This window comes from Phodopus roborovskii, unplaced genomic scaffold (assembly GCF_943737965.1).
Source record: "Phodopus roborovskii unplaced genomic scaffold, PHOROB, whole genome shotgun sequence".
NCBI lineage: Eukaryota > Metazoa > Chordata > Mammalia > Rodentia > Cricetidae > Phodopus > Phodopus roborovskii.
The window spans coordinates 31,584,920-31,605,438 of record NW_026125052.1 but is presented as its reverse complement, the minus strand read 5'-3'; the positions used below and the strand labels follow the sequence as shown (position 1 = coordinate 31,605,438).

The following is a 20,519-nucleotide window of genomic DNA, read 5'->3' as shown; positions in this document are numbered from 1 at the left end:
AGCATGCACACGCACACAGGATGTCTGTGACGGGCACATGCACATAAATGCACATCGCTGATGGCCAGAAACACACACTAGTGTGTGTGTGTATGTGTGTGTGTGTGTGTGTGTGTGTGCGCGTTTGCCCTTCTAACATAAATTCTAGGCTGGCTCTGGTGAGGCATACTGGAAATCTCAGGACCAGGGCGGCTGAGGCAGGAGGCAGTGAGTTCAGGCCTCAGTAGCGAGGCTTCGTCCCTGTGCACACCCCCTCCAAAAGTAATACACATCGCAGAAATAGAAAAATACATGCATGGCAGCTTATTTATTCAGACACTTGGCAGTGCTCATACATGGAATGGCAAAGATTAGAATACATACTGGAAAGGGAGGTCGCCATCAGCTCCAGTTTGCCCTCAGCGGGTCATATCAGGGCTGTTTGGGGTACTGCACAGCTCCTAACTTACAGCTGTCCACTGCCCGGTTACATGCACAGGTCTGCCCCCTCTCATGTGGCCAGAGATGGTGTTGTCCCAGACAGGGAGTGGGCTGCAGGCAGCCTGTGTGCTGGCCATTCCACAGCTGCAACCAAATCCCCAAGCATGGCTTCTGCCTGCAGCAGAAGTCGCTCTATCTAGGCAACCCGGGGAAGGGGGCAGGCCAGGGATGGCCCCAACTCACCCCGACTGTGGCCAGTCTCAGACACGCTCCTGGTTGTTGCTGCAAAGAGGAAATAGCAGGCCAGCAGGGCAGCAGCCTGTACCAGGACAAGGACCTAGACTCGAAGGTCCACCCTGCCTGGAAGCACTCAGGTAAGTGGCCCACTTGGTGGCTTGAAAAGGAACCTGAACTGTACCCTCCCACCCAGCCCCAAGCCTCCTCCCTACTAACCTCCCCTGGGGAGAGGAAACTAAACAGGGTCCAGGGGCCCTGCCCAACTTCGGTGAAACCCAGATCTGCCATCTGTTCTCCGGTTTTCTGCCTCCCACTCTGTGGCATGGGGTGAGCGGTAACTACCTAGACTGGGGGATGGAGAGGTAAGGAAGCCCTCAGCCAGCTCCTAGCACAGAACAGGACTGTCTCAGCAACAGAGGGCTAGAGTGGACTGCAGCCCCCAGGGTAAGAGCACCCCCTGGGCCCCCAGAACCTCGAGGCACCCCACCAGACCGTGCTGCCAGGAGCTCATGACTCTGCCACTCTAGCTGGAAACGAGCGCTTCCCCAACATGCCATCCCCAGGACACCTCCCCAGCCAGGGTTCCGGCAAATGCTAAGGGTGTCTGAGCCTGCCTTCCCCTACCACCCTGCCACACTGGGACTCAGATGATCACAGAGTGGGGCATCCCTGGGCGTTGGCTCAGGCTGAGGAAGCGGGCAGCTGTGAACAGGAGCGCACCACTGAGCACCTCCAAGGCGCAGGAGCCCCAGGCCAGGGCCAGCGACCAGCCGAAGCTGACGTGCACACCCTGAACGTGCTGCACACCATACAGGCGGGCAGTCTCCACAAATGCCAGGTGTGAGTAGCTGATGTAGACGCTGACCCCTGCCAGGGTCAGGGCACCTGGGGAGAGAGGGGCAGCAAGACCGCTCCATGTGCCACCAGCAGACCCAACGTTAGGTCTCTACTCCTAGGGCAGGCACAAACAAGCACAGTGAAATCTGAGTTTTAGGGGACATAGTGTTAGGGAGTTCCAGTACAGCCCTCCATCCTGAGACCTCACTGACAAATCCCCTTGTAAGCGGTCCCAGAACTCAGTTACATCAGAAAAAGGCCCAGACTATCTGGCCTCCATCTACCCTAGCCCTGGGGCAGGGGGCAGGGTAGGGGTGGGGGGAGTGAGTGGCTTCCTCCCTCCTCCCTCCCTCCCTCCCTCCCTCCCTCCCTCTTTCTCAAGACAGGGTTTCTCTGTGTAGCTTTGTAGACCAGGCTGGCCTTGAACTCACAGAGATCGGCTTGCCTCTGCCTCCTGTGTACTGGGACTAAAGGTGTGCTTCACCACTGCCCTGTTTGAGTGGGTGGGTTTCTAACTGCCTGCAGCAAAAGCCATGGGTTTAATCTGGGGAAGGAGAGGTAGGGACAGGGTCAACACCTCGGTGGAACTGTCGCTCTCGGGCATCCTCAGGAGCCAACACAGGCGTTGTCCACCTCACCTGCCACACCTAGCTCCCTGGAATGGGGACCTGCCTCCCAGCCTTAGCCCCCTCTTACAGTCCCATCTCCCATCTGGTCCCGGAAGCCTCGGCCGACAACTCCAGAGCCATCCGCCTCAGCTCCTGCTATCCTGACTCAGGGGACCCCAGTCTCTCAGCTCCTTTCCCTTCCAGGGTAAAGGACACTGTACCCAGGAGAGCTGTGGTCAGCCGCCTCTAAAGCTGCCCTCTGACCCTGCCTCTGCCAGTGTCTTCAAGAAAAATGCGGGAGCCTCCCAGTTAGAGTCCCAACCCATCAGCGGCTTCCCGTGGCTTCTTCATTGGATCTTGTACTCAGGCTCCCGGGTGGGTCTGAACATCTGTCTCATTAGTTTGTGGCTGCAGGCCCCCATCTCAGGCCCATCGCACTCCTAACAAAGGTCTGAAGAGCCCAGTGTCCCGGGGGGGGGGGGCAGCCTTGTCTGGGAGACCTCACCATTGCCCTGAGAGTAGGACTGGCCCCAGTGATAGCGGGCGGCTGCTGCAGAAGGATAGACCCCTGCAGGGCCACATGCCCACTCTGGTGACAGCTAGCCTAGGTGGCTGGGACAGACTGTACCAAGAAGGTACAGTCCCAGTTTGCTTCTGGCTCTGGAAGCCTTGGGTGTCCAACCTGCTGAAGTGGGCCAAAGGAGCCGCCAGGGTGGCTAGTTAGAGCCCGGGGCTAGGGCGGGCGAGGGCCAAGGATGATATGTCCCTGCCTGGCCTGCCCTGCCTCAACCATTCTCGCCTGGTAGGACCCCTCTTCTTGCACCATCTGCCCATAGAGCTAGTCCTGCAGTTACCATGGAGACCCTGAAGTCTCCAAGGCCAAGAGGCTCCACTCTGGTGCTCCTGTACATCCAGGCCCCACATGGGGAGCCAGTCCTAGGGGATTTCTGCAGGGGGCGGGGCTCTCCAATGCTCAGAGGGGACGAGGGGCCAGGGTAGAGGTAAATAACAGTGAGAACCCCGCCCGCTCCCACGATCTGCAGTCCGAGATCCTCCAAGGGACCCTCACTCACCCCCTAGCAAGAAGTAGCAGCCGGTGAGGAGCAGCAGAGGGACACTCTGGGACAGAGAGCTGAGCAAGCCACAGACCCAGCCACACACGATGAGGATGAGGCTCAGAGGCAGGGCTACCATGACCGTGCGATGCAGCACTGTGGGGAGAAAGGGGGGCTCGGGGCAGGCAGAGGGGCCTGCCCGCCTCTAAAAAGGAGCTGGACAGTCAGGCCTTGACCTGCTCAGGTCACCAGCAGGGCTGAGCAGATGCCCATCTCCATAGTAACACGAGACCCTCCCAGTGGTCACCCCTTTCTGGTACAGCTTCCTGAAGCCAGGCTGAGGGAGGCTCTGCCAATGCCCTCCCCACCCCACCCCACCCCACCCCACCATCAGGGCCTCTCAGGGGCAGTAGGTTGTCTATGGCCGTCCGGCTAGAGAGAGGACCAGGCCCAAAGGGGACTTGTGTCCCATGAGATCTGGTCATGCTCTGAGCTGGTTCACGACCTCATTAAAAATGAACTGAGGTATGAGGCAGGCTGGGATCCCAGGATCCGTGGTCGGGGGCTATGATGGGAACACCCTTAGGGTCCCCAAGGCTGGGGTGAGGGGCTGGGGCTGGGGTGAGGGGCTGAGGCTGGGGTGAGGGGGCTGGGGTGAGGGGCTGGGGTGAGGGGCTGGGGCTGGGGTGAGGGGCTGGGGTGAGGGGCTGAGGCTGGGGTGAGGGGCTGAGGCTGGGGTGAGGGGCTGGGGTGAGGGGCTGGGGTGAGGGGCTGGGGTGAGGGGCTGGGGTGAGGGGCTGGGGCTGGGGTGAGGGGCTGGGGCTGGGGTGAGGGGCTGGGGCTGGGGTGAGGGGCTGGGTAGGGTGGTTTGGTTCCAGACCTGCCTGAAGAGTCAGAGATTGCACTGGCCCAGGACTCACAGAGAAGGTGCTGTATGGAGGGGGAAGCTTCCAAGCTGTCACTGGCAAACGGGTCAATCAGGGGCACGCAGCTGTTCTGTCCTGAAAGCCAAGGTACAAATGGGGGCTGGGAACATGGATGCCATGGCCTCGGGTTCCTATTTAACTCTTGCCTGAAGCCTGGCAGCTGGGCCCCAGCCTCCAGTGCTCCCCTGACCTCCACGGAGGCGCCTAGACCTAGAGAGGCTAAGGAGATACAAACTCATGTTTCTCAGAGGCAAGGAACAGATCGCGGTCTCCCTGGCCGTCACCTCCCAGTGGCACCCATCTCTTCCCAGAGAAAAGTTCTTCAGAACCTAACGCATAGTGCCAGCCCCTCTTCCTCCCACCCTGCCCTGGAGCTTCCTCACACCCTTCCACAGCCCAGCTGTCACCCAGCAATTGGAGAGGGGACTTGGGCTTGGAACCCAGAGACTCCCTGAGGAGCAGACGGAAGGCTGAGGAGGAGGGAGCCGCGGGAAGTAGAGATGGGAGGGGACGGGACTAGGGGGCGTCCGGGTTGCTTCTCACCTTCGCAGGTGCGCCAGAGCCCCGAGTGTGAGGAGAGCTGCTGCGTGCCAGCGGCGCCGCCAGCGTTCGCCACCTCCAGGATGTACCAGTAGTCGCTGGCCACCGCAGCTGCCAGCAGCGCGAAGCTGAGCAGGGCGCCCAGGGCTGCGCTCAGGAGCAACGCGGCAAGAAGGGCCATAGAGCAAGAGCCGGGCAGCAGCCGGGGAGGATGCGGGGTCCGGAGCTACGGACGGACGGGCTGCGCGGAGTGGCAGGGGGTTGGAGACAAAGGGAACCGTGGGCTGGGGGCAGTCAGGGTTCCGGGCAGAACCGATCCAGGCTAATGAAGGTTTAGACGGTGGGAGGGGCGGAGGCCTCAGCCGGAAAGGCATGGGAGGGGTGTTGAGGAGCAAGCGGGCTGGGAGCAGTGGTGGGTGGAGGGCAGGGGCGTGGGAGGGAGAGGCGCTGTCCTAGGTTCTTCAGCGCCGGCTACTTTCCTGCCACCGTGCCTGGCCAAGCCTGCAAGGAAAAGGATGCATCTTTCTGTGCTGGCCAGGCGGTAAGGGAAGAAAGGGGGGGGGGAGAATCGTGGCAGAGCTGGGTTCAAATACCAATGTTGCCAGAAACTGGTTGACACAAGCATGCCTACCCTGCTGTGTGGGGCTGGCAAGAGGGTCAGAGGTCAGCCTGAGACTGCTCCCAGGAGCACGTGCTGCAGCAGCCAGCGCTGGACCACTGCATCAATCACCAATAGCTCCTAGGAAAATGGAGGAGTGTGTGTGTGTGTGAGTGTGTGAGAGAGTGTGTGTGCGTACGTGCGTGCGAGTGTGTGTGCGCGCACGTGTGTGTGTAGTGCAGACAGACCCAGCTGGGCACATACAGGGATGACTCATCTGGACTTGGGGTCCTGGCTTTCATCAGTTCTGAGGACCAATGCGATAAGCTCCCTGCAGCAGGGGAGACTGCATTGTTTCTGTGCAGCTTGCTCTCAGGGCACACACTCACAGGGCACACTCAAAGGGAACACACTCACAGGGCACACTCACAGGACACACTCAAAGGGAACACACTCACAGGGCACACTCACAGGACACACTCAAAGGGAACACACTCACAGGACACACTCAAAGGGAACACACTCACAGGGCACACTCACAGGACACACACAGGGCACTCACAGGACACACACTCACAGGGCACACACTCACAGGACACACACTCACAGGGCACACACTCACAGGACACACACTCACAGGGCACACACAGGACACACAGGACACATACAGGACACACTCAAAGGGCACACACTCACAGGGCACACCCCTACAGGGCTTACACTCACAGGGCACACACTCACAGGACACACACTCAAAGGGCACACACTCACAGGATACACACTCAAAGGGCTCACACTCACAGGGCACACCCCTACAGGGCTTACACTCACAGGACACACACTCACAGGGCACACTCACAGGGCACACACAGGACACACAGGACACACACTCACAGGACACACACAGGGTACACACTCAAAGGGCTCACACTCACAGAGCACACACAGATCACACATAAAGACCCCTTGAGGACAGGAGAGATAATGGCAGGAGAGATAATGATGCAAAGAGGCCTCAGCCAGGAGGAACGTAGGCAACGAAGCTGGGTGGTCAGGGTTATTCTGGAGAATGAGAGGACCTCTGAATCTTTGCCCTGGGGTGGACAGAGCCTGAAGATGGAGGGGATGGTGGTCTTTCTTGAGCACAGGAGCTGTGTGTCTCAGGTCAGCCAAGCCCTCACTTGGACTGTTGGGAGGTCTGTTAGTCCCAAGATAAAAAGCAATCTTAGCAAAGTTATTAAAACAATATTTCAAGTGGAATGCAGACAGAGTACAGAATTCTTCCGGTATTTTGTGACCTGTTCTTTCTACATGTACATCAGGCCATCCCTACCCACACGTGCTGTGTGGCAACCCCTCCAGCTGGCAGGGTCCTACACTCACCCCTGCTCTGGAGCCAGGTGGTAGCCAGTGGCTCACTGACTGGGAAAGACCAGGAACCCGATGGGTACTCAGTGAGCTGCAGCCCTCCCAAGGCAGGAGGAAAGGGAGAAGGGAGACTCTTGATTACAGCTGAGAAATGCAAACTTGAGGTCACCTAGCTGTTATCCCACAGTGTAACAACATGGCAAGAATCAGTCTTGCTTTCTGTCAAAGGCTCCTTTTGTAGAAGATATGGATTGACATGCTGGTCTTCTAAGCATTGCGTCTCAGATGGAAAGGGACTCTGGCACTTGGGAGAGCTACAGAATAGTGTTACAGCTCAGATGGAAAGGGATTGTGGCACTTGGGAGCCAAGGGACACCACAGTCACAGTAAGCTTAGCAGCTCACAGCCCTGCTTCAGGGGAGGGCTTCCCCAGTGTAGCAGCTCTGCTCCGGCAGGGGAGGGCTTCCCCGGCGATACAGCCCTGCTCGCCTTTCTCTGCTCCACTCTGACTCTGGTGAAAACTAATCCTCTGCTCGGCTCCATTCCAGCAAAGGAAGGTCTCACCCAAACCTCATTCAAGAGACTTATTGGGAGGGAAGAATCCCTCTGCCTCTGCCAGGGTAGAAGACAGCCAGACAGCCTCAAGCTGAACGGGCACAGGGTTTACATAGGGCTTCTTAGGGGCAGAGTTTTTCCAGGGAGATTTCTGGAGTAGAGATTGTTCAGATTTTAGTCCCTGAGCTCAGACTGGCTAGACCTTGTGCTCAGGGATTGGTTGGTTTTCTGCACAGGTTTAGGGTCAGATTTGGCTCTGGTTTCAGGGCCAAAGTGAGTTTCTTTCATGGGTCCTTTTAGCCCTTTGGCTCTAATTTTAGGACCAGGGTGCACTTCTTTCGCTGGCTCTGACTCTAGGGACAAAGTGTGTTTCTCTGGCACTGGATTCAGGGTCGGGGTGCATTTCTTTGGTTCTGGTTGCAGGGACAAAGTGTGTTTCCTTGGCTGGCCCTTTCTCCCTACAGGCCCTGTCTCCCTCCCATCAAGCCCCTGCCCTTGAGCTGGTTTGTGGAAGGTTCATGCTCCTGTTGCAGCTCAAGCAGGTCTAGTGCATCCATCAGGGTAGGCAACAGCCATGCCTGAGGCCACCGTTACCCTGGGGAAAGTGACAGCAAGAGGCATCCACACTATCTCTGCACTGATTCCCTCCCTCAAGCTGAGCGGCTGGAAGATGGCCTGCTGAGAGGTCCATACCCACTTCATTTTCAACCCTGGGTTCTGTGCAGCTGAAGCCACTGATTGTCTTCTAGGCAGCAGGTGCTGGTCCCTGAGGGGTGGCTCTAATGAATTCTGCCAGCATACATCCCCAATTGTACCCAAAGACACTGAGTCCAGTCTGAAGAGGTACCGCTTTAGAACGACCCAAGTATTCATTACATGTTGTCTCGTCAAATGTGTAAGCCGTATTAGGCAGGCTGGGTGCCTGCCTCTGGCTGCCAGGGACTCTTCAACACCAGCAAAATCCATTATCACAGATGTCAAAGACAGGTGGGCTCCTGCGGGAAGACGGCTCAGTCTTGAGTAACAAAACAGGGCCTCTTTAACTAGGTCACATTTGCAGCTGGAGCAGGGGTCCGATTCTAGTGGAAACCATCTGGCTGATGAGCCAGCCTCCTGCTCCAGGCTAACTCTGGCTATTGCCTCCAGCCTGAGATTGGGGAAGCAGAACTGTCAGCTAAATTACAGCAGCTGGGCATCAGCTATATGGACAGCTCATCTTACTGACCTTGGCAAACATCCTCTCACAGATGAGCCCCAAATCACTGTCCAATGGGCCCATTCATCCACCCAGCATGCAGGATGCAGCTGGCTAAGGCCAGCAGATGCAAGGGCTCTCCAGAGTTGGAGGGCATAGGCTAGAAACACACAGAAACCAGAGAAAGAACAGATGAATAGGAGGAGTTAGAGAGCAGAGCCAACAGCATGGGTGTGAGGGGCAAGAACCCATGTGTAGACAGCTGTGCAGGGAGCCAGCCACCAGGCTGCGGCAAATGTTTCCAGCACCACGTTCCCCCACTCTACCACCACGCTGCATTTGCGGTGAGCAGAATGTACCTCTCACTCCTGCCCTGTGCTGGTCCAGCTGGGAGCTTCTGACAAGGGCTTGGATGACATGATGATCAGCGGTGCCCCTTCCTGTCACCCAGGGTGCTCCCACCACACGCCTGCCCAGAGAAAGCAAGTAGAAACTTTGTAAGCTGACTTCAGGAGATAAAAATGGGGTAGAGTAGCAGGATCCAGAGTGCACTCAAACTAATGTCATCACTTTGGTGACTACAGGGCAAACAGCCCTTGAGGGATGACAGCCAGTTTGTTCCCTCTCTAGCTCTGGTGAGCCCTACGGACTGAGCCAGTGGGCAGGAAACACGCAGCTGTGCTGGCTCCTGGCTTGGTTCAAGGCTGGGGTGAGCTGGTCATCTGCACAGATGTCTTGTCCGTGTTTGGGGCCCGGCCCCACCTGGGCTCAGATGTCCACTTGGTGCTTGCCCATGGCCTTGAGCTCTCACCCATGTGCTGGCTCTGATCTCTAACTCCTGATTTCCGCGTGGTGAGGTGGAAATAGAGACCAGCTCTTAACATGTATCACCGTTCCCTTACTGTCCTTGAATTACCAATGCAAAGCTGCCCCAAGCCCTCAGGGAGGCCACCAGAATCTGTTAGGTGGTTCTGGAGAGAGTCAAGTCCAAGACATGCAGAGCATCTCCTAAAATAGCTGCCCAGCAGCCATCTAAGTGAGCACAGATGCCTTGTACCATTCAAGTGGAGGATTAGGTGTCTGGGCCTTGCTGTGCTGTTGCAGAAGCAAAGCCCTAACCCGAGATGGCTGGTTTAGTTTGCTGGTGCTCTTCCCGAAGCTAAGCTGCAGGCTGGAAGCCTCTGCAGGCCACCTGGGCTGTCGTTTCTACCACTGCTTTGTGTCCTCCGGGGTTCTGAAAGTCTTCCTGGCTTTCTGTGCTGATCCCCAGCAGCTGATCCCCTGGAGTCAGTGAGGCTGGGAACCCAGGCAGGGACAGAGCAAACCGGGCCTCTGGCTAAAGATGCTTGAGAATAATTTTATTAGCATGGTCTGCATGGAATATGCACAACTGTGAAGTCTGTACCTGTCTGCCTTAACTCTACCGTTTCAGTCACAGCAAAGTGTGCCTGGAGAATGGTCACATGGTTGGTTTGAGCAGGGTGTCCTATGGTCCAGGCTGACCTCAGGACAGCAGTCAGGAAGCAGTTGTCAGTGAGGAATGGGAACAATGAGCGCTGACACTCACCCTCAATTTACACAGCCCAGCATCCCACACCAATTAACGTGACCAAAGCAACTCCCAAAGGCCCATCTCCTGGGTGATTCTAGACATGCCAAGTTGACAGTATGTCCATCACACCTGCCTTGCAGGGATTGTTAGGAAAAGAAAATCCTGCCCCCTGTGAGTCATGCTGCGATCCCAGTGCCTTCTTACCACGGGTCAATCCGCAGCTCATGCTGGGATTGACGCTTGATGCCACCCAGCTTATGACCTTGGAACATAAAACAAACGGCACCAGGTGCAGTGAAATCAGCCAGTGTCTCAGTACCTGAGAGGTGGGGGCGGCAGTTCACCCTGTCTCAAAAAACCAAACACACAAACCATTTCCCTCAGACAGGGGAAGCTTGCAATCCACTGTTTAAGTGATTTTATTCCCTCATCCTGCGGTAGGAGACTCACATCAGAGGACACATAACACATAACCACACCTACAGGGCACCGGTGCATCAGCTACTGGTATGGAGACCAGAAAGACCGTGAACACACAACCCCCACCCCATAGGCTCTGCCACTGGGCACTGCCACTCACTCCCTCAGTCCAGGTCACAACAGAGCAAACCCACAAAACCAGGAGAGGTAGGCACCCAGGCTGAGCCACATCCAAGTGAAGACAAAAATAATATTTGACATCCAGTTTCAAAATACCATTATTTCTTTGTTAAGACACTGCTAAGAGGCCCAGGCTGGCAAAGCTGGGACACGTGGCTTAAATGTGGCACGTCACTCAGGTCCAGTCATCCCGGCAAAGGCTCACTTCAAGGCAACCAGCTGCTCAATGGAGTGGCGGACTGTCTTCGCGGTTTCTTCAAATTCTTTCTGCTTGCTGTTGGTCTCCTTTGCCTAGAGTAACGGAAGGATACATTGGGGCTGGGGTGTGGCCTAGAGGGGCTTGCCTAGCAAGAGTGAGGCCCTCGTTCCATTACCAGTGTGACAAAATAACTACAGTAATTCATGAAACGAAAATGACTATTTGTGTATAGCTCGAAACTGAACCTAGGGCCTTATGCATAATAAGCAAATATCCCCAACTTTTTTTTTTTTTAGAAATAGGAACTCATGCTGCCCAGGGTAGCCTTTAACTTATAATGCCCCTCCCTCGGCCAACCAAATGGACTATACTCTATGCCACCAAGCCAGGGTTAAAGACATCTTATGCACCCCACAGAGCCACAGAGCCACAGCCCCACAGCCTAGAAAACATCCAGGCAGCAGGAGATGGCTCAGCTGTTAAGGGCACTGGCTGCTCTTCCAGAGGACTTGGGTTTGATTCCCAGCACCCACATGGTGACTCACAACATAGGCAGCTCTGGTTCTAGGGGGTCCAATGTCCTCTTCTGTCCTCCACAAGCAAAACATGCCACACACATACAATAAAGTACAAGTAAATGCCAGTGCACGCCTTTAGTCCCAGCACTCGGGAGACAGTCAGATGGGTGTCTGAGTCTGAGGCCAGCCTGGTCTACACAGTGTGTCCCAGTGCGGCCGGGTGCATGGCGAAGGCTTAAAACATCGGTGAGTCTAGAGGAATGCTCCAAAGTGAGGCACACTGGGTGGTGTGTCTTTCCTTCTGAGTGCCTTTCCCTGGACTCTGCGCCCAAACTTGTATTAAGTACCTTTATTAAACCCAATTCTGCTTTAAAAAAAAAAAAAATTCAGTAACAAAAAGGAATATCACAGCACTGCCCACACTCCCTCACCAACCCCAGAGTGTCTGAGCATGCTCCATCCAAGGCTTGCTTCAGCTCTCCTGACAACAAGCCGTCATCCTCAGTGTCTAACATCAGTTATCTCTAAGAACCTGCACCAAGGATCATAGCTCACAAGCTGAGGAGAAACACAGAACACTGGGGCCAGCTGGAGCCCAGCCTTCAGGTGTCAGGGACACAGCAGTGTGTCTGGCTCCTTCTCAGTGTTTTGCCAGTAAGCCCCCTCCCAGAATCTTCCTCCTGAAAGGTTGCCAAGTGTACCACGTAAGAATACAGGCTACCTGCTTACGTTTGAGCTTCAGATAAACAAACGACTGCAGTGAATAAATAACCATGAAAAATGTGTGGCCACGTTTGCTGTGAGCGCTAGCCTCCGGCCCACCTAACCCTTCTAGCTTGTCCACATGGGAGCCACCTCCTTGTGGACTCACCGTGGATGGCCCTGCTGTCCCAATGAACCCCATGTGAATGGACAAGAGGCTAAGTCCGGATGGACCTCTGCTTCTGCCCGCCCTAGCCAATGCTTGCCTACTACACGTTTCCAAATCTCCACCCACACTGCTGCCATCACAGCAGGACCGGCCTGTGCCAAGGGCTTCCCACAGTGGTCCCCACTCAGGTGAGACGGTTCCTGAGGGGACAGCTCTTCTGACTGCATGACCCCAGGACCATACCCCAGGTCACTTCTGTGTGTCCTGGACCCCACAAGCTCCCCAGGGTCGGGAGCACTCCCTGAGGCAGACCCTCGGGGGCTTCTGGGGGACTGGGTTTGCTCTCAGTCCTTATTCTCGGTAATACATACAATTTTGTTCTTGGCTCTTTCCTTGTCCAGTTTCAAAAATTCACTGAGGGTCAGCTCTGCAGACTGCTTCTTGACAGTAAGGAAGGCACACCCAGGCGAGTGCTTCTTATGCTCCTTCCTGGAAAAACCAATAAACCAGCATGGCATCACCAACAGCCGCCTCTCAGCACCATGGCTGTCTTTGGCACACCCTGCTCTGCATCAAGAGCAAGGCATCAGCTCCACACAGCCCAGCTTGTCTCTGCTGTCTTCCCCACCCTGATGGCTGGATATTTTTCTCAAGCCCTGTAGCAATCAACAAGGAAGAGCCAAAGAAATGGCTCCGTGGGTAAGAACACAGCTGCTCTCCCACAGAACCCAGGTTTGGGTCCTAGCACCTGAAGGGACTCCAGCCAGCCTGGGCTCGGGCAAACAGGGCTCTGTCAGGCCTTGCCCGTCTCTCCCATTCCCTCTGCCTTGCTAAAAACCATTAGATTACATTTCTAAAGCTAGCCACCAAAGTCCATTCCCTCATTTGGACACTTCCTCCCCCTGAGGCTGACTGCCAAGGTCAAAGTATTACAATCCAGCAATCAGAAGCCCCCTTTTTTCACCTAATTAACATGTCCAATTAAAATTAAACACCTCATCTTACCTTGGGCTTTCCCCTTTTACCTTTATAAATGCTGTTTGCCTAAGGGTCATGTCTGTCTCCTGGCTCTCTAGAAACAAATACCCCACCCACTTTCCCTTGTCCCTTTCCCTCCCCCCTTGTCTTCTATCCCCTCTGCCACCACAGCCCATTCCACACAGGTGATCCCGCCTTCTCTTCTTAAAATGACACCTGCAAGGTCATTTGCTGCTGATTTCTGCCTGAGTCAGAAAGCAGCCACTGTAACTTTCCTCCCCTGCTTAATAAAGGACCTCTCTGTGGGAACAGGTGTTTGGGTGTGGTTTGTGCTAATCCAGGGTCCCGGAGCAAGCCCCCTTCTACACCCACACCAGCTCCCACCATCTGCAACTCCAGTTCCAGGGGACTGGATGCCCTCTGAAGGAACCAGGCATGCACACAGTGCACAGACATACATGCAGGTGAAACACAGAAACTTTAAATAGAAAACACATTCAGAGGAATTGCATTTCAAGTTCTCTTAAAAACTGGGCCGAGGAAATGGCTCAGCAGGTGAGGATGCTTGCTACCAAACTGGATCACCTGAGTCCAATCCCAGGGACCCACACAGTAGGCGGAGGGAACTGACTCCCCACAGTCCTGACAGCCACACCCACCAGGACACCCACATCCAAAGACACACAAAATAAGACATAAAGAAACGATAATATAAAAAGTTCTGTGGCTGGAGATGGGACAAAGTTAAAGAGTCCCTGCTGTACCAGGACCCAAGCACCCCCACATCAGGAACCTCGTAACTGCCCATAATTTCAGCTCCTAAGGATCCAACACCCACACCCATGGCAGAAACGAACACACGCATGTGCATACTAACCAGAACAAGAAGAAAACCCTGAACTTTAAAATATTTCAGGCAGGCAACGTGGAAGGTGCCCCACGCCACTAATACCAGCACTTGGGAGGCAGAGGACGGCAAATCTCTGCGTTTGAGGCCAGCCTGGTCTACAGAGGGAGTTCTTGAACAAATAGAGCTACACAGAGAAACCCATGTTAAACAAACAAAAATCAAAACAAATGCCTCAGGCAAAACCATGCCAGCTGGCAGCCCTAGGGAAATGAGGCAGGTATTGAGAATTCAAGACTAGTATTAGCTATATAACAAATTCAAGGACAGCCTGGGACACATACCAAGTTAGGAAGGTCATGCTCTTCTACTAAATTCAAATTTTTTTTTTCTCCTCCCCCAACTCCAGTTCAACCCAAAAAGTTCCCAATGGAACCGGGGCACCAGGAAACCCACTGAGAGCAGCCTGCAGGGACTCACATAGGGTCGTCATCCGGCTCCCAGCCTTCCAACTCCTTAAAGCAGAAAAAACACTGGGCCAAGTCAGGCTCATTCTCGGTGGGGCAGTGGATGAAGCCGGCTTCCGCCATCTGAAAAGGAGAGCACAGCTCGTGAGCAGAATCACCCATCAGCCTGGTTTTGACTCTACCCCTCCCAAGCAAGAGTCGTTCCGGGCCGGGCCGGGCCGGGAGCTGGGGCGGCGGCTCTTCGGGGACAGTGGGGAGAGGTGGCGTGTACCGGGCTAACAGCCTTAGCGAAGGGCGGGGACGATGCCGTCTCTGCGCGTCCCGGGCAGCGCAAAGCAGCGTCGCCAGCTCGCAGCGCGGGGCGAGCGTGGGGGCTGGCGGGCCCGGGCTGCAAGGCTGGGGCGGCTCACCCGCTCCGGGGTGCAGGAGCAGCCCTCCAGGAAGGGCCAGTTCTTGAAGGTGGAGATGCGGTGGTCCGTGAGGTACAGCTGCCAGGTCGGGGGCAGAGCCGGGGCCCCCATGACGCCGCTGCCGCCGCGAACGGCCGCCGAGACGCCTGCGAGCGCGATTCAAAACCCGCGGGCGGCGGCGGGCCGTAGAGCATGCCGGGAGCGCCCCGCCCCCGCGGCCCTCTGGGAGTGGGCGGTGACAAGAGCGCCGCCCAGACCACGCCCCCTGCGGGGCCCCGAGCCGCCAGCCAGGCGTGGACGGCGCGAGGGGAGCCGGGAAGGCCCCGCCCCACGAGGCCCCCGCGCGTGGCCTTCTGGGAGTGGCGCGCGCGAGGCGTGCTGGGAGTTGTGGTCCTCTCGGCTGCAGTGCCCGTCTGCTCTGCGAGCTTCCCTTCCTGCAGCCGGCTTTGCTGTTTGCAGGTCCCCCGGGGTGGTTAGATGTGTCCTCAGCCCCACCCAGGTCTTACGGGACGGAAGTCCACTCGCACGCTGGCTTGGGGACCCTGCGCCCTGCAGCCACCACGCCATCCTTCCTGTAGACACCGTGGTGTCTGTGGTTCCTGTAGTAAGTGATGGTGTAGAAGTGCGGCTCTTCTAATCCCAGCACCCGGAGGCTGAGGCAGGAGGGTAGTGAGTCCCAGATTCTAATATGTCTCAGAGCGGGGAATCGAAAATCGATGTCTGAGGCCATCGGCTCGGCTCAGACTGAAGAGAAGCGTCCATTCGCCACCGCAGCGAGTCCATGATGTGGGCCAGCTCGCCTCACATCACAGACTGTGTTAGCACAGGACCCCATGGGCACGACCGGGACCTGTAGCGCCCGTGGCTCCGGCCAGCCCTTCTCACCCTCCCTACCCCTAAACCCAGGGAGCTTCGCTTCCCCTCCCCTCCCTCTCTTGGCCCTAGGCCCTCTGTTCCTCTCTTGGTGCCCTAACCCTCTCTTGCCCGCTCTCCTTCTCTGTTCATGGCCAGGTTCAATCTGGGCTCTTCAGAGGTCTCTGGCTGTTCTCTTCCTCATATCTACAGTGAAACCTTCCTCCTCAACCATACCTTGGAGAGGCCATGTCCCCGTTTTTTCAAAGGCCTCAGGCCCTGCTGTATTATCCATACTCTTGAAAACATTCGGAATGGCAACAGTTGCATGTACTGTGACTCCAATCTTAAGTTGTCTCGAGCCAGCCCTGCACGGGACAGCTAAGATTCCTCTTCTGCCCAACAGTAGTTACAGTAGGGATTTTAGTCTTTTGGTTCCTCAGCACAGTAAGTGAGCTGGCTAATTTTATGTTAACTTGACACAGGCTAGAGTCATCTAAGAGGAGGAAGCCCTGATTGAGAAAACGCCTCCATAAGATTGGGCTGTAGGCAAGCCTGTAGAACATTTTCTTAATTAGTGATTTTTATGTGGGAGGGGCCCGCCCATCGTGGGTGGGGCCATCCCTGGCCTGGTGATTCTGAATTCTGTAAGAAATCAGGGGAAGCAAGCCAGTGAGCAGCACCCTCCATGGCGTCTGCATCAGCTCCTGCCTCCAGGTTCCTGCCCTGTTTGAGTTCCTGTCTTGACTTCCTTCAGGACAGACTATGCAGTTTCATCATAGTGATAGTAGTCCTAACTAAGACAGATAGGTTCTATGTTTTATGCCCCACCCCACCCCCTCCTGCTTCAGACTCCTAAGTGCTGCATCCTTGGTCCTGGCTGGACTTCTAGATGTCCTGAGTTCATTCCCAGCAACTAAATGATGACTCATAACCATCCGTAATGCGATCTGCTGCCCTCTTCTGGCCTGCAGGCATACATGCAGGCAGAGGCAGAACACTGTGTACATACAAATAAATAAATCTTAAAAAAAAAAAAGACATGAAGGGGACATGTTGGTGAGGCCAGCAAGACTCACAAAATAAATGACAATCTTCTACAACGAAAAAGTTGTCCACCCATGTTCCCAACAACAAAAGGACATTCTTTTCTTTTGATTTTTTTTTTTTTTTTTTTTTTTTTTTTTAGACAGGCTTTCTTAGTAGCTTTGGAGCCCGTCCTGGAATTCACTCTGTAGCCCAGCCTGGCCTCGAACTCACAGAGATCCGCCTGTTTCTGCCTCCCAAGTGCTGGGACTAAAGGTGTGTGCCACCTCCACCTGGCTCAAGAGGACATTCTGTAGATGGGCATGAAAAAGAATGTAATTTAAAAAATAAGTTTCTGGGGAAAAAATTTAGAAGATGGCTCACCAGCTCCTACATTTTTTTCTTTCTTTTTGTTACAAAATATATGTGTATGAATATTTTTGCTTGCATGTATGTATGTATGCATGGGTACCTGTTGCCCGTGGAGGCCAGAAGTATTGTGACTCCCTGAAACAGATTACAAATGGTTTTGAGTTGTGTGAGTGCTAGGAACTCAACAGGGTTCTCTGGGAAAGCAGTGCGTGCTCTTAGCCACTGAAGTGTGCCTCCAGCCCTCTCTATTTCTTCTGTGGTCATGCTTTCCTTCTGTGCGTGTGTTTTGCTTTAGTTTAGTTTTGTTTTGTTGTTTGGTTGGTTTTTGTTTTCTTTAGACAAGGTTGCTGTGTTACAGCTCTGGCTGTCCTGGAACTCTCTCTAGACCAGGCTGGCATTGAACTCACAGAGATCCACCCGCCTCTGTCTCCCAGGTACAGGGATTAAAGGTGTGAGCCACCACCACCTGGCCACAATCTGAATTTCTTGAATTTTATACTTAGTAAAGCATTTGTCTGTACACGGAGTTTTTCATCGGAACCTGGATCGGCTCTGTTCTACCAGCTGCTTACTAAATAACCACTCAGAGACTTTATTATTGATATAAATGCTCAGCTGATAGCTCAGGCTTGTTCCTAACTGGGGTTACAACTTAAATTAACCCATTCCTGTTCATGTGTGTGCTGTCACGAGGCTTGTGTGTTTACACCTCTCCTGCATGTCCAGTCTGTCCCTTTCCATCCGGCTGGTGACTCCTCTGACTCCGCCCTTCTTCCCAGCATTCTCTCTGCCCCCCAAATCCTGCCTAGCCATAGGGCCAATCAGCTTTTTATTAACAATGAGATCGATACAAATTTACAGGGTACAAAAATTGTCCCACAGTATTTGCCACGTGCAGTTTTACTGTTCCTGATGAGTTTATTATTTGCCAATAGCCACCAGTTTGGGTTGAGAAAGAAGCTGGCAGGCTGGATTTATTTCTCAGCTTATTCATAAGAAAACTGAGGAGTTTTGTGAGACCGCTGGAAAAGGAAAACAGACTAACAGACGGGCATCGGGGGTCAGGTGAAAGGACAAGGTTGTGTTGGCTCTGTTGGTCAGGCCACTTTGTTTGATGTCCCCAGAGTCCCTGTTTTCTAAAAGCATTGCATAGTGTCACAAAAGTGTGAGGACAAAGCATTTTGAATCGTCACTCACTTGGGAGTGTAAAACAGCTGAGTGGCTTGTAATTTGTATCCACCCCAAAGATGCTCACTAACTTTTGTTTTTTGTAGACCAGGCTGGCCTCGAAGTTAGAGAAATGCCTGCCTGGGCCTCCTGAGTGCTGGCATCATGGGACACCACCGCTGGCTTCCTCAACTCTTCTACAGTTAAGCAACTCTTGCTAGCCAGGCCTCCTTTCTTTTTAGACCATTTTTGTGTGTATAGGTGTTTTGCCTACATAGTTTGCCTACACAGGGGCCAGAAGAGGGTGTCGGCTCCCCCTGGAATGAGAGTTATTAGACCGTTGTGAGCCGCCATGTGAATGCTGGGAACTGATCCAGGCCCTCTGCGAGAGCAGCCATGCTCTTCCCCGCCGAGCAGTGGCTCCAGCCCTATTCCAGGGTGACTTTTAGTTTGGTTTTGTTTTTCAAGACAGGGTTTCTCTGTGTAGCCCTGGCTGTCCTGGAGCTCACTCTGTAGACCAGGCTGGCCTCTGCCTCCTGAGTGTGTGGGCTGGGATTAAAGGAATGCGCCACCACCATCGCCCGGCCTATTTGGATTTTTTGTTTGCTGTTGAAGCCTTGACTTCCCTGGAAAAATGTGTCAGTGAAAGCCCTGTGAAAAGGTTTGTGATGTCACGGTCTGATTAGGCTTCCCCACTCCACCCTGATTATTCAGTAACCAGCTTCAAGCTTCCTGGTTTGGTCAAAGTCGCTTGTAGAATGGAAACTGTCTCCACAGCCATCTGCTGTTGACTTACCTGTTCTTGCTCTAGCCAGGTTATTTGACAAGTAAGTGGAGACTCACTGGAAGGTTCCTGAGTCCAAGTGAACCAGATCCTGGAGTTAATCAACAAGCAGATACTGAATGCTAGGCAACCAGAGAGACCCAAGACAGGCCCTGGCTTCCCAGGCAGAATCAGAGAGCAATTCAGTGGGGCCTCACCCCTAAAAAAACCAAAGCTTTCAAACAACACCAAACCCCCCACACTCCCAAGTGCACGTGAAGGGCCAGGGCACCTGTGTGGAGGTCAGAGGACAAGTTTTGAGAGTTGGTTCTCCCCTTCGTGGGATCCAGGGATCAGGTTCAAATGGCCAGGCTTGTTCAGCAATTGCTTTCACCTGCTGAGCCATATTGCCAGCCCTTCTGGGAGTTTTGAGAGTTTTTCTAGGGAGCCCTGAACGGCCTAAACTCACTATGTTGAACTTACTACTCTCTTCCCGCCTCTGCCTGTCTGCTGGGTTGCCGGGAACCATGTTCCCAGCCCTTTTCTCTGTCACACACTTATATAAATGTCTATGCATCCCTTTGCTCTCGCCTGTCTTCGGGGACAGCCTACGGTGCAACTCCCAGCCCAGGTGAGCAATACCCAGGCATGTGTTGCAAACATTCAGGGAGAGCCTGTGGCTTGTGAGTCACCTTCCTTTGCAACTCCAGAGTGCATTCTGGTCACAGCCATGACATTCCAGTGTCCCAGCATCCAAAGAGATTTCTGAGAATTTTAATTTTCCTAATTCAGACTTCGCTGAGGCCCTCAGTCCTCTTAAATTCTGACTGCAAAGTCAAAGGCTCTGGACCACGTAAACAACCGCCATGTCTTCCTAGCACCGCGCCCTCCACACAGCACCAGAAACCTGCCGTGTGGATCTGTCTGACTTTTCCCTTTCTATTCATTGCTCTGTGTCCATACAGAAATGCATGCAGGCAGTGTGCTCCTTTAGTCCCATAAAGACAGAGGCAAGCTGATCCCTGGGAGTTTGATCCATCCTGGTCCACCTATGAGTCCCAGGCCAGTCAGGGCTACAGAGTGAAACTGTCTCAAAGCCACAAATAAACAAAGCAGAAGCCCGTGGATTTTGTGGCCTCATGTATGGCATTCTGAGACTGTTCTGTATTATGTGGTTGAGCATCTTGCCTTCTATTGCTAAGAACCAGATCTCAGATCTTGATTTTTTTTTTTCTTGTGTAGCCTGGCTGTCCTGGAATTTGCTCTGTAGTCCAGCTGGCATCAAACTCACAGACATCCGCCTGCCTCTGCCTCCCAAGGGCTGGGATTAAAGGCGTGAGCCACCACCATCTTGATTTTCTATGCGATACATGTTGATCCTCCAGTGGCCTCGTGGTGAGTGGCACTCAGATGTTCATGTGCTCGGTGACTTAGGATGGGGCTCTGTTCCAACAAACCCCCTGTGAACCGAAGTTATGCCAAGTCAAAGATGCATTTAATGGATCTGACCTCCCCAGTATCCTGGCTTAGCCCTGCCTACCTGGGGTGGCTGGAGAGA

At 54.2% G+C, this 20,519-nt stretch overlaps 2 protein-coding genes across 2 annotated transcripts; both read right to left on the bottom strand.

The window, feature by feature from the left end:
- Positions 1 to 1,300: 1,300 nt before the first annotated feature.
- On the bottom strand, positions 1,301 to 4,804 carry Tmem235 (transmembrane protein 235). Its single transcript, XM_051181612.1, has 4 exons — positions 4,627 to 4,804; positions 4,078 to 4,158; positions 3,176 to 3,313; positions 1,301 to 1,542 (listed from the first exon to the last, which is right to left on the bottom strand). Exons 1-4 carry the CDS (start codon positions 4,802 to 4,804, stop codon positions 1,301 to 1,303), a joined length of 639 nt encoding a protein of 212 aa, XP_051037569.1.
- A 5,772-nt stretch (positions 4,805 to 10,576) lies between these two features.
- Positions 10,577 to 14,924, bottom strand: Birc5 (baculoviral IAP repeat containing 5). Its single transcript, XM_051181590.1, has 4 exons — positions 14,782 to 14,924; positions 14,385 to 14,494; positions 12,451 to 12,568; positions 10,577 to 10,782 (listed from the first exon to the last, which is right to left on the bottom strand). The coding sequence occupies exons 1-4, from the start codon at positions 14,890 to 14,892 to the stop codon at positions 10,693 to 10,695; spliced, it is 429 nt and encodes a 142-aa protein (XP_051037547.1). The 5' UTR covers positions 14,893 to 14,924; the 3' UTR covers positions 10,577 to 10,692.
- Between the last annotated feature and the right edge of the window lie 5,595 nt (positions 14,925 to 20,519).